Here is a 15,905-nt window from a genome sequence, read left to right as displayed (position 1 = left end):
AGGATCGAGGAGCTGCTCTGCGTTTGTTTTACACAGTTTACAGCAAAGCAGTTGGCAGCTTGTCTGTGAGGTTGTCTGCTCTTGAAAAGCTGTGTCTGCAGGTAAACCATGAGCAAGTATTTTTGCTATGTGTCTTATCCATCACATACATACACATCTCTTAAAAGATGGATATCTCCATTATGTCTAGATCAGTGTCTTCCAAGAGCTTGGACAAGATTGGAATATCCTTTTTTGTGATTTTCTTGTCAAAGCCATGATATGCACCAGAGAGAAAAAGTTACCTTAAAAGCACCCCTATTACCTTTCCTTTTATCACTTCTGTTAAATTTGCACTGCTCTTGTGCTTTCCACAATCTTTCTGCCTCTGTTAGGAGGGGCCCTCTGGATTTTCTTGAGCTCATACTGTCAAGGGTTAGGGTTGGGCTGGCCACTAAAAAAGTGACAAATGCTCTCTATTAACCCCTCTCCTTTTCCAGAAGGGAAAGAGAAAGGGAATGGAATAGACTAAACCAGGTTGGAAGAGACCTTCAAGATCATCGAGTCCAACCTATCATCCAACACCACCTAATCAACTAAACCATGCAACCAAGCACCCTATCAAGTCTCCTCCTAAACACCTCCAGTGGTGGTGACTCCACCACCTCCCCAGGCAGCCCATTCCAATGGGCAATCAATCTCTGTGTGTAGAATTTCTTCCTAACAGCCAGTCTGAACCTCCCCTGGCGCAGCTTGAGACTGTGTCCTCTTGTTCTGGAGAGAAACTTATGAAAATAAACCTAAAATGGATTTAATGAAAAGAATAGTAATAATAATATTTACTAATGTAATTCATTATTAATAATACATAACAACAATCAATATATATATTTAAAAAAAGCACAAATTGATACAAAAAGAATGTCAGTCCCAATCCCCCTGATGGCAGTTATGTCACTACTCTTGACAGGCACTGGGGAAACCCCAGGCTGGCCTTGGCAGGTGGGAACTGGACACAGGAACACACAGATCTTGATTGAAAGCAGAATGGACAGAGCCCTTGCATGGTGGCCATTGATGAAGGAGTGGAACTCTTGTGATCCCTCAGCTTTATACTGAGTATGACATATTTGGAAGGGAATACCTTGTTGGTTAGCTGAGGGTCACCTGTTCTGTCTGCTCCTCCCCACTGGTGTGGATTTTTGCTTTCTGCACCACCATCATGGCACACAAGGTTTAGCAGTGACCTTGGTGTCCATAGGAGCAAGTACAAGCAAGAGCCTTTCTACATACCAGTCATTGGCAGTAACTATAGACATCAAGCATTAGCATCACTTCTAGAACCAGACACTGTCTGTGAAAAACATGCCATTAACTTCAGGAAGTTGCTTAGAAGAGACTTAACTCAAAGCAGGACACGTATATATTGATCTTGTGATTAAGAGTTCTGGTCAAGGTGATCTGCTCCTATTTCCTTATGAATGTCAGGAGGAAACAAGAATATTACAGGAGGGAAAACTTGATTATTGTGCCTCTTACTGGAGGCAAAGGGAAAGGAACACTGAGCCTGACTTCAGGTGATACAAGGACTATACATTTACCAGGCCTAATCAAGAAACTGGAATACACAGCAGAGTGTGAGGGGCTGGGGAAATACTTCTATTCAACATTAACACTTAAAACATTAACACTTAAAACAGCTCTGCTAAGTCTGTGTGGGCAGCAGATCACTCAGAAAATGCAGTTCTCCTGGTCCCTTCTGATCAAGAGACACTATATCCCCTTTCAAATTCTACAGAGGTGGCTTCAATTACCCACAGAAAAGAGATGGGTGATAAACAAGGTGGCTGAAGAATTGACTTCATTAAAATGCATTTTTTTCTTAAGGCTGATGCTTACAATTGTGAATCTTTAGTTTGAAGGCTTCTGGCTGGCTTTTGCTCCATTCATATAAGAATTTTTGTGCTTGACAGCAGAAGGAGAAGAGAGTGAAAGACTGAAATGGGGAGGCAAAGATACTACACAACAGTTTTGGACTAAGGCAGATAAGCTGTGCTGCAACTTCTCTGCAGTGTTAGGAAATGTTGGTTTCCTCAACACTCTTCCTTTTATTTTCTTCTTGAAAAACTGTCTTCTGCTGTTATACAAATGTTATACCACTGCACTTTGTGTACAAGGCAGGGCAGTCAGGATTCTCGTTGCAGGTGGCAAATGTGGATTGCTTCGAGCACATGAAGCCGGAAAGATCTCTGCTCTTTCAAGGGCTCATACTCTTACTTGCATTGATCCAACCTTCAAAGCTCCTTTCCTAATCTCCTGACCATACTTTGTGCTCCCACTTGAAAATTTACTCTTGAGCTCCACCTCCTGGCTCTTGGTCCATGGAAAGGAGTATTCTTGGGAATCACAGAACCTCAAGAAGGCATCAGAAGTATTCATCCTAGTTGGCAAACATTAGTGTAGAGATATACAAGGGGGCATTTTAGCTGGGGCAAACCAGAATTCGTTGAGCTCACTCTTACTGGCTTTCAGTGCAAGAGGGGCAAGTTTCAGTGAAGAGGTGGACAATGGGATATGTGGCTCTTGGTTTCTGGGCTTTTTGTTTCTCAACTGTGGCAGTTTCGATACATGAGAGACCTCACAAACCAGTCTGTCTTTATGACTGTTTTTCCTCTGGGACTTCCTCAATCTCATGGGGGTGGGGAGATACCCAAGAAATCCTCTGACACTGAAACATTATAGAAAAGATCTCTGGGCCTTGCAAAGGAGTTGATTCACAGAAGGAGAGTTGTTTTGGCTGTGTTCATCCTGTTCAACTAGGAACTGCCCAAGAAGTGAAGGAATAGAGCTTAGCCATCTGGATTTAAGACACTGAAAACCATGTCTCTTCCCCGACAGCTGCGAGAAAAGAGGTACCGTGTGTCTCCCACCTCCCTCCTCCCCACAAGCTTCCTTCTAACTGCTGTGGTCTGTCCATTTAATTTGGATACAAGCTTCTTCGATGATTCTAAAAGATTTCTTGTCATCCTAACTTCCAAACTGTTAGGCTGCTCAGTGTGGAGCAGACTATTCCTTAAGCTGGAGCGGACTTTCTTCTTTTTGTGGGGAATAACTACCACGTAGGACAACAGTGGGTCATTGTCCTCTTTACAGCTGCAAACAGTTTCCCTTTTACTGGGGGGGGGTTGTGATATGAGTGTTTGTGATATGACTAATTATATCTCTTGATCTCCATAACCACATCCCTCTTCACAGTAAGTGGCAGTATTTATGGTGTTGTGGGTGGTGCTGATTCACGTAACTCTCATCATACAACAAGCTGCTGCAAGGCTTTGCATCATTACTTCAGCTTTCCAGATGGAATATGCATCATGGAAGCCCCTGCTTGGGATAGTCTTCTAGCAGAGTAAACTGAGCCAGCTACCATGTGTGGGGTGTTTTTTCTGTGTGTATGTGGTTGGTTTTGTTTTGGGTTTTTTTTTGGGGGGGGGGGGGAGTGTATTATCAGAATATTTAACATTACATCAGCTTGGCATTTCTTAGATCATCTGGTTTTTAAAGTTTCTCTTTCTCTCTTCCTCATTTGTTATCTTTTCTTCCTCATTCTTGATCCTTTTCACTTAAGTGTTAACAAAAATACCACTCTAACAACGCCAAGTTGTAAGGCTGAAGCAAAGGTGAATTTGTCTTCTGTTTGTCAAAGGTGGTGTACCAAAGGGAAGACCCCCAGAGGCAAAAGGACCTGCCAGTCCCTGCTGTTTTCTTGTGTTGACAGTATAGACAAAACCATGAGAGTATACACGTGGTCAGATGGCTGCTTTTTTAGGTGGTCTTATAGGAATTCTTCCATCTCTTTTGCTTCAAATGCAATGCTATGTAGGCTCTGCAAAGCTTATTCTCATCTTGCCCACTCTCATGTGTTCCTCCACACGTTCTGACATTTCCAAACGAGTGTATTTGTGCTAGCTTCAGGTTATCTGCTGTGACTAAGAGATCTCCCTGCAAATATTTACTAGGCTACTTGTTGTTTTCTCAAAGCCTCTGTAAGAGTCTGCTTTACTGTGGTGCTTACAAGAAAACATGACAACATTTTGACAGCTGGTGCAGGCTTCACTAGCTATCATCTAGAAGAATACTATGTCTTTGTTTCTTTTGCCCTTTGTGGGTTTTTTTGCTCTTTTTTTGTGTGCTTACCCTTCTGTCATTTCTTGTATGTGTAAGGTACACTGCATGTATCTACACAGGGAATGTGTAAGGTTTTTAGGAATTAGGCTTGTGCTGTCAGCTTCTCCAGCACTTAGCACCACAAGCTCTTTTCTTGGAGCTGTTTCCTATTCCATGCAGTAATGCAGTAATAACACCACCATAAATCATGGTAAATAATGAATCTCCTTACAATAAGAGGTGCTGCTGCAGAGTTATTATGTTAAGTCTGCTAGATACTGTAGGAAGGATTAAGAATGCACCCACAGCTGATCACATTTCTCAGGAGAAGCTTACCAGCTCAAGTGTTTCTTTTGTAGTCCTTCTACTCTAGGATTGACAGGGATGCTTTTCAGGCTTGATTAATCTTCACAACGGTTTACTGACTTGTGCTGAACTTACAGGAACTTGACATCTCCAGAGCAGAACTTCAGAGGAAGAGAATGACACCACGAGTTTCTAACTTCTTGGTTTTGACACTAGATAATGTGATCTTTGCTCTGTATGGCATGGTGACCTCTAAAGGCTAATATCAGTATGAGTAACCTCAATCTTTTGTTCTTGCTTCACAGTGATTTTGACCAGCTTCCAGATGACGTACCTGTTTCAGCTAACATTGCAGATATTGAAGAGAAGAAAGGCTTTACTAATTATTATGTAAGAAGGCAGATTTACCCTGTCTTTATACAACTGTGATTGATTTGGTTGTGGGAGCAAAATGAAGTTAGTCTGGGGTAGTTGCTTCCTGGCATGAATAGTGTTGTGTGGAGGACTCCTCAGTGCTTCTTTCTTCTGGAATGCTGGTTAGTCTATCACAGATTTAGTCTAAAACTTTATTGTTAGGGTGGAATGTGGCCGAGAGATCCTCTAACATTGTTTGTTCTCTGAATTTTTACCTAATTTCTGATCATTTGCTGTTAGAGTATTGTACCTTTGGTGAAGATATTGGTAAAGGAATTCAGAGAGGGTAGAAGGGCAAGGCCTTGGCTTCATTATTCCATGGTACTGGCAAGTAAGGATGCTTTCATCTCTACAGAAAGTAGCATATTGATTAGCCATGAAGGAGCACACAGGAAGCAAATAGTAGGGAAAAGCACCATGAGATTTTCTAAACAGTGGTTTTGGATGAGACCAGCTCAGTCTGACTTCTGCAGGTTAAGCTGGTTTTGCTGGAGATGATGCTCATAAAGCCTTCCCACTGCAATATGCAGGTTTTACTCTGGAGTGTAGTGGTGTTTGTCTGCTCTGTCTTTATGTTTTCTGAAGGATCTGGCTGCAATGTGACTTGGAGGTCAGTGCATGGAAATTGCAGGCTCTTTCAGAGCAAAGCAATTTTGGCAAGAGATAAGAAATAAGAGAGTGGCTGGAGGAGGTCAGACCATAATTTCTGAAATTGTCTCTTTTGAAGTCAAAAAAAGAAGTATGAATGCCTTCAACCCTGAAAATAAATTCATTTAGATATCTGTCTGTAGATTTATATGTCCAAAACATGCTACTATAAAATATTTGTATTTACCTCCCCAGTATGTTTTGTTTGTCACTGAGGAAAGGTGTGTGACATAAAGTAGCATCTGGTAACTACAGATTTCCTTTTAAGATTGTGTAATAGAAAGCAGCCAAAGGGGCATGATCCATAGGATCACGTGTGGACCCACACATGCATCCCACAGTTTGGGGCTAACTTGTTATTTTCTAGCACTTGAGTTTGCAGATGATTAACTGAGGGCTGGATTTCCATTCTGCTCCTAGGACAATATTCCCAGAGCACTGGTCTCATGTTCCTATTCTGTGCCTCACTTTCATTTGATAACTATTTGTAAGTATGAACATCAGCCTGAATTTCTTCTTCTCTGTTTCAGATGTTTGTCATTGAAGTGAAGCTCAAGGGTGGTGGCAGATACTTGATTTTCCGACGCTATCGTCAGTTCTATGCCCTACACACCAAACTAGAGGAGAGATATGGGGCAGAGAGCAAAACCAGCCCTTTCACCTGCACACTCCCCATATTGCCAGGTGAGCTGTCAGCACCAGATCCCTGCATGATTAACAGCTTTCCCAGCCCTGCTTCTCCTAAAGAGAAGTGCATCTTAGGGAAGTAGCTGTGACAGGGAACTAATTCCAAGCTGTTCATGCTAGAGATGTCAGCTTCCATTGGCAATCCCTTCACTTGTGGTAAAGTGCATTTAGAAACCTTAAGTCCTTTAGAAAATGCCTTTTGTCTTGGAGAGTCTATTTTTTCCTGCTTGCTTTGATCCTATGACAGCCTCTTTTCTATAGAATCATAGAACCAATAAGGTTGGAAAAGACCTCAAAGATCATCAAGTCCAACCTGTCACCCAACACCTCATGACTACTAAACCATGCCACCAAGTGCCACATCCAATCCCCTCTTGAACACCTCCAGGGACGGTGACTCCACCACCTCCCTGGGCAGCACTTTCCAAGGGCTAACAACTCTCTCTATAGAATTGTAGAATCAATGAGGCTGGAAAAGACCTCAAAGAACTTTGTTATTGTTGACTTTTTCCTCCTTTTATTTTTTTTCTTTGATAACTTTCACAGGCAAAGTTTATGTTGGGGCCAAAAGGGAAATTGCTGAGAACAGGATTCCTATCCTAAACGTGTACATGAAGGTAAAACTTATTTTTAAGGTAGAGATTGCACCAAGCACTTATCCCATGAAATTAGCTAAGAGAAAGCATTGATATACTCCTAGGTATCTGCTTCTCTCTGTATTGTTTTTCCTGAAGATGATTTCCACACTGTGGGACAAGCTGCAGTCCTATTCCCCAGACTGTCAGAGTCTAGGATCTCCTGGAGTATTCAGTTCACAGAGGCTTATTCCCTACCTTCATATATGAAAAGACATCCTTACAAACATCCCCAAGATATGTGAGGAGATGGTGAACCTCCAGGTGTTGTGTGAATATGGAGTTGGTATATGCACCTAAGGGACAGGGACAGTGAAGTGGGCTTCAGAGTGTACCCAATTCTGCAGTAAAGACACATCAAGGAGAGAAATTCTTTGTGTACAGAAGACCTGAATTTAAATTAGTAAAAGTCTGAAGCACTGAACAAGGCTTCCAGTACTTAAGATTGCCTTCTTTCCACAGCCATGCATGTTCTGAAGGGAAACACAAAGAGCAATTTAATCCTTCTGCAGTAAACCAGGCACAAAAGGAGTGAAGCAATATATTGGCCAACTCCAGGAGTAAACAGGAGAAACTGTCAGCTGTTCAGCTATGTCCTGCTGAGTGAGAAGGGAGAGGAGGGAGATTTCTGGCAGTAATTAATATCCTTCATGATCCTGTAGGTCAGAGAGGCACATTTGCTAGATGTAAATAAATAGCAAATTGTTCTCTCCCACTGTTACACTCTGCTTCCTACTTGCTCTTGGCACAGAACCTACTCTGCCTACCCGTTTGGGTGTTGATGGATGAAGAGGTGAGGCTGTTCTTCTATCACTCAACCTTTGATTGTGAACAGGTGCCTCACAGACTGAGACGGCTTCGCCCACGAACACGGCGAATGTAAGAGATTGATGTGTTTGTTCAGCATCGCTTGATGTAAGAGGTGCTGTCCAGTTTGGGGGAGGGGGGAAGAGAAATCAGGATCACCACTGTGTTTTCCAAGTGTATCCACAAAGTCCTAATATGAGGATCTTTGTGGCAGCGTGATCACAGGGTATTTCTTTGCAGGGATCTCAGGTTTTTAAAGCAGAAATGATGCTTGCAGTAAAGGAAGCTTCCAAAGGAAGTGTATAGCTTGCTTCCAAAGACCAACTGCTGAGCTCTATCTGATGATAATACCTTAATTGTTCTATCTACTGTAATGTGCAGAATCACAGAATATACCAGGCCAAGCTTAAGGACACAAGCTTCTGCCATTGAAGTCAATGGGATGTGATTCAGACACTAAATGAAACTGAATGCTTGTTTGTTCCTGTCCTTCGTTTAAACTGGGGCCTGGCCTACATAGCAGCATTGACACCCCTTTGGAGAACTGCTATAAGTAGATGTCATACTTCATTACCCCTCAGACAAATTCATTCTCCTTTGAACAAAGCAAAGATGGACTTACTTCCTTTTCACTTACCTCAAACAGTGCAAAACCTGCATGTGCATGCATGCCTGGGTGTGTGCATGACGGAGGTTTGAACCGAATGCCATAAATACTAGAAATGCCCAGGGATGCCCAGAAGGCAGAGTAGAAGGGTCGAGCAGGGCTGTGGAAGAGAGGCCCAGGATACTGACTGTATTGAAAATTCCATCTGTCCTCTGCAGCAAACATCATCAGATAACTGCTGCTCTGCACTGAAACTGAGAGAATGTTGTTGCATCTGTATTTGATTACCTCAGTGCTGCACACGGATTCTCGTGCAGTGTCTCCAGTGATCTATGACTTGCCTGCCTCTTGAGTAATAAAAATGCAGGCACCATACTACTGATTGTGTAGTATTTTTGATGACTAGAAAGGCACATTCACCTCCCCTGTTTCTCCCTCCTTTGCAGTAAAAGCATTTCACCTCAAGGGCCTTTTTTTGACCGCACGGCAGCTCCGCGGGCTGAGGTGAGTGCTCTGCACAATCTGTCACAGCATAGGAGATTAAACTCTGTTTTACTTTGCTATCTCATTGATCAAGTTGCCTTCCCCAATTAGAGCTCGGGGAAAGAAGGGAGAGTGAAAATGACACAGGAAAGCAATTGATTTTAACAACAGGGAATGAAACAAGAGATGGGGAAGAAGTGCCCTGTTCCTCCTTACTTGAGTAAAAAGAGGATTTGTTGTGAAGCCATTATGACAGGAGGTTCAAAACTGAGACACATGTGCAGCTTACTGTTGAATGGTCCACATTTACAGAGTGATACCTCTAAAGGAAATGTAAAACAAGCCTGTGCTTCAGTATCATGGACTTTAAAATACATTTAAAAGCTTTTGTACCTGAAACATCTTAGTATTTTCTGTAACATAAGCCTTCTGCTGAAGACATTTGTCTTCTGCTGTATATCTTGGTATTAAGAACACAGAACTGCTTTGTAATTAGTACTTGCCTGAACATGGTCTTGTTTCCTGGAATATCCACTTACTTTGCTATGTGCTTTGAGGTTTGTTGTTTTCCTTTCCTGAGTGTGGCAGGTCTCGGGTCCTGCTCCTGAGTGAGGCAGTCACAGGGTCGTGGATCAGCCATATCTCTTGATCAGTCATATGGATCCGTCACAGGGTCTTGGATCAGTCATATCTCTTTATCTATTAATATATTGATGTTGAATATACCCCCCAAAACTTTTCAACAGATGAAACCAGGCTTTTGAAAGAGCTGTTAAGCAAACATATGAAATACTAGCACAACATTAGCCATTGTCTTTCCTTACTAGGAGAAGTCTTGGCATGAACAAGGTCAAAAGAACCACCTCAACACAGACTAATGAAAAACCTTCCATTTTTGCTCCTCTAAGAGCTTTCAGATGGCTATCACATTCTCTGAGGACAAGGCAGAGATGTGCATTTTTGATAACCTCAACATTTTGATTACTCAAGAACAGCTTGTTAGGGTGGTAGCATGTGGTCCCTTCCCTTCCCTTCCCTTCCCTTCCCTTCCCTTCCCTTCCCTTCCCTTCCCTTCCCTTCCCTTCCCTTCCCTTCCCTTCCCTTCCCTTCCCTTCCCTTCCCTTCCCTTCCCTTCCCTTCCCTTCCCTTCCCTTCCCTTCCCTTCCCTTCCCTTCCCTTCCCTTCCCTTCCCTTCCCTTCCCTTCCCTTCCCTTCCCTTCCCTTCCCTTCCCTTCCCTTCCCTTCCCTTCCCTTCCCTTCCCTCTCCCCTCCCCTCTCCCCTCCCCTCTCCCCTCCCCTCTCCCCTCCCCTCTCCCCTCCCCTCTCCCCTCCCCTCTCCCCTCCCCTCTCCCCTCCCCTCTCCCCTCCCCTCTCCCCTCCCCTCTCCCCTCTCCTCTCCCCTCTCCTTTCCCCTCTCCTTTCCCCTCTATTTTCTTCCCTGAGAGGGACATCTAAGTTCTATTTTAATTCCCCCAGACTTCCCCAAATCTCTCAGCTCAGCACAGAGGCCTGAAAGCCAAATGTGAGGACAAGAGTTAGTTGCCCTTAAATTAGGACACCACACTTCTGCAAATTCTTAAGGCCCATTTTCAAGATTTCAGTTGTCTTCAGCTCTGTTGCTTTACTTGATCTTAGGTGTCCTCCACTTGTCTGTATTTATTTCTCCAGTGCTCAGTGTCCTGCCACTTTAACAATCCTAGCATGCAGCTCTCTCAGAGCCATGTTTATCCTAGAGCCTTCAGTACTTCTTCAAAGCAATTTTGTGCGTGCTGAGTAGGAGAAGAAACTGTGAGAACTGCAGATTATGATCATACACATGACCTTACCTCAAAAATACATCTGTGGTGACAAATGCATACTATCATTCTGCTTTGTACTCTCACCCCATGAACAGAGCAGGGAGGTTCACTGCTGTACTTCTGTGAATATGTAATTTCAGTGTTATGACATTCAATAGGCACTGTTTGATTTTTCTGGATCCAATAAACTGGAACTCAGCTTCAAGAAGGGAGACTTGATCTATCTCCTCAGCAGAGTAAACAAAGACTGGTTGGAGGTAAGGCTTCAAGAGGGTACTGAATTATTAGCGTACACTGAAATATATGAGGGGAAAGGGCTCTTCTAGTCCTTGGGACCTGTCTGCTCCTTTCCAGGAGAAACTGTATCATAATCAGGTCTTGCTGTCAAGAGTAAATACTTGACTCCAAATTCAAAAGTTACTTTTCTTGATGTTTTTTAGCTCACAAATCTTCTGCCCTCTGTTTTCGTTTGCATTCGCTTCTGCTGAAATGTTTATACATTCTCTGGAAGTGATTAGAACACAAAAAGGCCACAGAAAGGAGATGGAAACTCCATTTCAGCGATTAATTGGTTTCTTGCCTCAGGGGGAGTTGCTGTATACTTCATGCTTCATACCACAACACACGTCAGCTTGATTAGAGAGAACTTGGGCGATGTAGCAGTGTTCTGAAAAAAGATGAGGCGAACATACTGTGTGTTTGCTGATATGACATATCTACTTGCCCAAACACCACAGCCTCTCTTGGTAACCATCTGACTTCCATTTTTTATACGCTGTTTCGCTCCCCTGCCTTGTGTTTGACTATGCAGTTGTGTAATCTTTCTGCAGGGGTGCCAGAAGGTCCCTTCCATAGCCTTTCTTTTCTTGAACAGAGTGGAAAAAATTCTTACAATGGTTTCTATGAAAATCAACTGAATTTTATAACCCATTGTATGTGGCCAGAATAGCATGGTTTTCTTCACTCTAACACTTCCTGGCCTTCCAGGGAACAGCTGATGATGCCACTGGGATTTTCCCATGTGCTTTCGTGAAGATCATAAAAGATTTGCCACAGCAAGAAGATGCAGTTAATAAAGTTCGCTGTTATTACTATGATGAGACTGTGAGCACTATCAGGTAACAAGAAGAGAGTCACCCAGTTTACTGCTGACCTTTCTCCTTGCATGATATGCAATGATTAGATTTGTCCTTGTTACAGGGATATTGCAGTAGAAGAGGATCTGTGCACCGTTCCGTCACTGAAGGATCTCACAGAATTGATGAGGTACAGTGCAAGCAGTTAGTTGTCTGTTTAGTATTGTTGGAGCATTTGTCAGGTTTCTTCCAGTCCTCCCACACTTTCCACATTCTACTTGGTCATCACCATGTTTTGGATGTGAAATACTCTTCAACTGTCCTGAAGAAGTCGTACTTTGATTTGGCCCAAGGCCATCTGTGCAGACACTTAGTCTGCCTGGAGATTTTCACTGAGTGTGGGATGCCACATGCTCCTAACTCAATTATGCTGGGGAGAAGTTCCCATTTTTTGTTCTAAGATCAGAGCCATACCCTCAGGCAAGGACCTTTTCATAGAATCATAGAATGGTCCAGGCCAGAAGGGACCTCCAAAGGTCATCTAGTCCAAACTCCCCGCAGTCAGCAGGGATATCCCCATCTAGATCAGGCTACCCAGGGCCTCGTTGAGCCTCACCTTGACTATCTCCAAGGGAAGGGGCCTCAACCACCTCCCTGGGCAACCTGTTCCAGTGTTCCACCAGCCTCATAATGAAGAACTTTTTCCTGATATCCAATCTAAATCTGCCCCTCTCTAGTTTGAAGCCATTGCCCCTTGTCCTGTCACTGCAGGACTTTGTGAACAGTCTCTCCCCATCCGTTCTGTAGGCTTCTTTCAGGTACTGGAAGGCTGCTATTAGGTCTCCCTGGAGCCTCCTCTTCTACAGGCTGGACAACCCCAGCTCCCTCAGCCTCTCTTTGTAGCCGAGGTGCCGTGATCATTTTCGTGGCCCTCCTCTGGACCCACTCCATCAGGTCCATGTGCTTCCTAATATATTTCTGTCTAACATACTTCTTCAGGATTCAGGACATGACATTCTAACCTCTGTCAAACAAATATTAAAATAGATTAATCTAGTATTGGACATCAAATATCAGTAATGGAACACTTATGCTAAAATTCTTCCATTCCTTAACCTTCCTTCCCTCCAAAAAAAGGGATTGTAAGTAGGCAAAAGTGGTTAACAACTGCAGTCAGCTCTTATGTGTGGGTATTTTCTCAAACACACAGATGAACTATGCCATGCACGTGGTGCTGTTGCAAATGGTTCTTGGTTCTGACAGATTTCTTAGCTTAAACACAACACAGCATGAATGTTGCTGCATGATTTCTACTACTAGCTGTGTCAAGAATGCCAAGACACCCCAGGGTTTATGTGGCTTTTAGCAGAATGAATTAGATGGCCAGTATGTTGTTCATCTTCCAGGCATTTCTTGATTCCTGGGAATCAATCCATTCCTTTTTCACCAGGCGGGAGTTCAGCCAAGATGACCTTGTTCTGAATTATCGGGACCTTCATGGTGATCTGATCCGGCTGCTCTCTGATCAGGATGTTGAACTCATGGTGTCTCAGAGCAGGAGAAGGCCCCCTGAGAAGCATTTCTTCCCATGGAAATTGCACATCACCCACAAAGATGACTTGAGTGTCTACAACACAAGTCCAGGAATAGGTTCTACCTAAACACTAAGAGCAAAGTAAATCCTGTATAGAAATGTTCCTGTAGGTATCTGTACAGCTCCATAATTCCTTTCTGCAGTTTCCTCTAGCAAACCTTTCAAGTGATCTTGAAAACAGTACTTTCTGGTAATATGTTACCTGTCAATGTACAATCTGTACTTACTTACCTTCACCAGTTTTTAGCACTCCTCTGTGATAGAGGCATCTACATAAGGGCCAGAAAAATCACTGTCCATATCCACAAAGCAAGTCAATGCTAACCTGCAACAACAGTTTATGCTTCTTAGCCCAAGACCTGCCTTAATCTCTGTTCTTGCTCCCAGGGCTAATTATTTGTCCAGAATATCTTCATAAGCCTTTTTTTTCCTATACTGCCATCATTTTCTCTTGCTGATATGAAGGTTTGTGTGCCCAAGGTTATGAATGTGGAATTATTTCTGTCACGTGGCAGTCTAACTGGGCAGTCAGAGTTTGTTCTGGAAGCATCATAAAAACCTTTTAATATGTCAGTGAAGAAACTGCACCCCACCTTTGCTTTCTTCTTTGCACTGACCAGTACTTTGATTTCTGTGAATCAAACCTAGAACTCCTGTGGTGTTTCTCATAGATCTTTTTGTAATTGTGCAGAAGATTTATTTCTACATTCTGGGGGGGGGAAAAAAAAGTGTCTGATGCCTATTCAAATAGTAATTTCCTCTCTGTTGGTCTTCTGCTTTCTGACACCTCATTGCAAAGTAAAACTAACAGGAAAACGCTGCATCAGATTCTTCCAACAAATAAAGTTATGCCCAAGTTTATTTTACCAGTTTCTGTTTTGCTTGAAAGTGAGACAGTTTTGAAGAGGAGTTTGAGTGTTTCCTATTCAGCTTCTTTGCTCTTTCTTCACAGAAAGAGGGATTGGCCATTGGGATGGGCTGCCCAGGGAGGTGGTGGAGTTACCATCACTGGAGGTGTTTAAGAGGAGACTGGATGAGGCACTTGGTGACATGGTTTAGTTGATTAGATAGAATCATAGAATCAATAAGGTTGGAAAAGACCTCAAAGATCATCAAGTCCAACCTGTCACCCAAGACCTCATGACTACTAGACCATGGCACCGAGTGCCACATCCAATCCCCTCTTGAACACCTCCAGGGACGGTGATGGTGTTGGGTGATAGGTTGGATTGATGATCTTGAAGATCTTTTCCAACCTGGTCTGGTCTGGTCTGGTCTATTCTATTCTATTCTATGTTATGCTATGCTATGCTATGCTATGCTATGCTATGCTATGCTATTGCTATGCTATTGCTATGCTATTGCTATTCTATTCTCCTAATGAGAATTTTGTTATTGAAAAATAGAACTTGTAACAATTTCTTGAGTCATCATGCAATTAAAATACTTTGTTCTTGAATGAATTTACTGCTGCTTGTAAGAATCACAACTTCTATATCTTTTACATCAATTATTGGATACCTAATACTATGATCTCAAAACCACCGTGTAGTTATGGTGTTACAAAGTTCCCACTGAGTATAACTATAATCACATAAAATCTTAGAGGTTGAAACAGTTTTCAAACACCATGCTTTGGATTCAGCTGTTAATCTCTGTGGCATTAAACTACAATGCCTCATTTAAAGAAATATCTTTGTCCTTGACCTGCTGCTAAAATTTGTACAAACAAAAGAGAAGTTTGACAACTATCTCATAGAATTGTAGAATCAGTCAGGGTTGGAAGGGACCACAAGGATCATCTAGTTCCAACCCCCCTGCCGTGGGCAGGGACACCTCACACTAGATCAGGCTGGCCAGAGCCTCATCCAGCCTGGTCTTAAACACCTCCAGGGATGGGGCCTCAACCACCTCCCTGGACAACCCATTCCAGGGCTTCACCACTCTCATGGGGAAGAACTTCCTCCTCATGTCCAGCCTGAATCTCTCCACCTTCAGCTTCATTCCGTTCCCCCTAGTCCTATCACTACCTGATATCCTGACAAGTCCCTCCCCAGCCTTCTTGTAGCCCCCTTCAGATACTGGAAGGCCACAATAAGGTCACCTCGGAGCCTTCTTTTCTCCAGACTGAACAGCCCCAACTCTTTTCAGTCTGTCCTCACAGGAGAGGTGCTCCAGCCCTCTGCTCATCCTCGTGGCCCTAAGGTACTAAAGGTACTAAGAAACCTTAGTTTCCCAGCTACCTTAGTTATTCCCAGCTACCAATCTGGGAATAACTAACCTGCCCCTCCCCAAACTGGCAAAAAAATGTTTTCTCTTCTTCTTATACTATCAGGTAGCAAGGTCTTCAATGACCACAAAAATATTTAGAATGACTTCTGCTTCAAACTTGGTTGTTGGTTTTCTGTTGGGTTCTTTTATTTCTTGATGTATATACATAAAGGTTTAAATACATATAAAGCTTATATGCATAAGCTTTGTTCTTCTGTTAATATTCTGTTATCAGTAGCCTTGCATTTATGCATGTAAGAAATAGAAATAAAGGGAAGAGTTTGTATTTGAAGATGAGCAGACTGTTTGTTTTCTGTACTTAAAGATATGTAGATGGTTTGCTATATTGAGATCTGTAAATCATTTCTTACTTTCCACTTTATTAAGTGTAAAGTTCTAGCAGTGTACCAATCCTGTACAGACTTGTATAAGAAA

At 42.8% G+C, this 15,905-nt stretch overlaps 1 protein-coding gene across 1 annotated transcript; it reads left to right on the top strand.

Moving 5' to 3' along the window:
* The first annotated feature begins 2,716 nt into the window (after window positions 1–2,716).
* Window positions 2,717–13,284, top strand: NCF4 (neutrophil cytosolic factor 4). The gene is given in 10 exon segments (XM_009902515.2): window positions 2,717–2,891; window positions 4,755–4,839; window positions 6,042–6,195; window positions 6,745–6,815; window positions 7,585–7,712; window positions 8,694–8,751; window positions 10,688–10,786; window positions 11,517–11,647; window positions 11,730–11,795; window positions 13,056–13,284. Coding segments are annotated over 10 exon segments (1,053 nt in total). The 5' UTR covers window positions 2,717–2,859.
* Window positions 13,285–15,905: the final 2,621 nt, after the last annotated feature.

This window comes from Dryobates pubescens, chromosome 15 (assembly GCF_014839835.1).
Source record: "Dryobates pubescens isolate bDryPub1 chromosome 15, bDryPub1.pri, whole genome shotgun sequence".
Lineage (NCBI taxonomy): Eukaryota > Metazoa > Chordata > Aves > Piciformes > Picidae > Dryobates > Dryobates pubescens.
The sequence above is the reverse complement of the archived record's forward strand: the minus strand, read 5'-3'. Positions and strand labels throughout refer to the sequence as shown.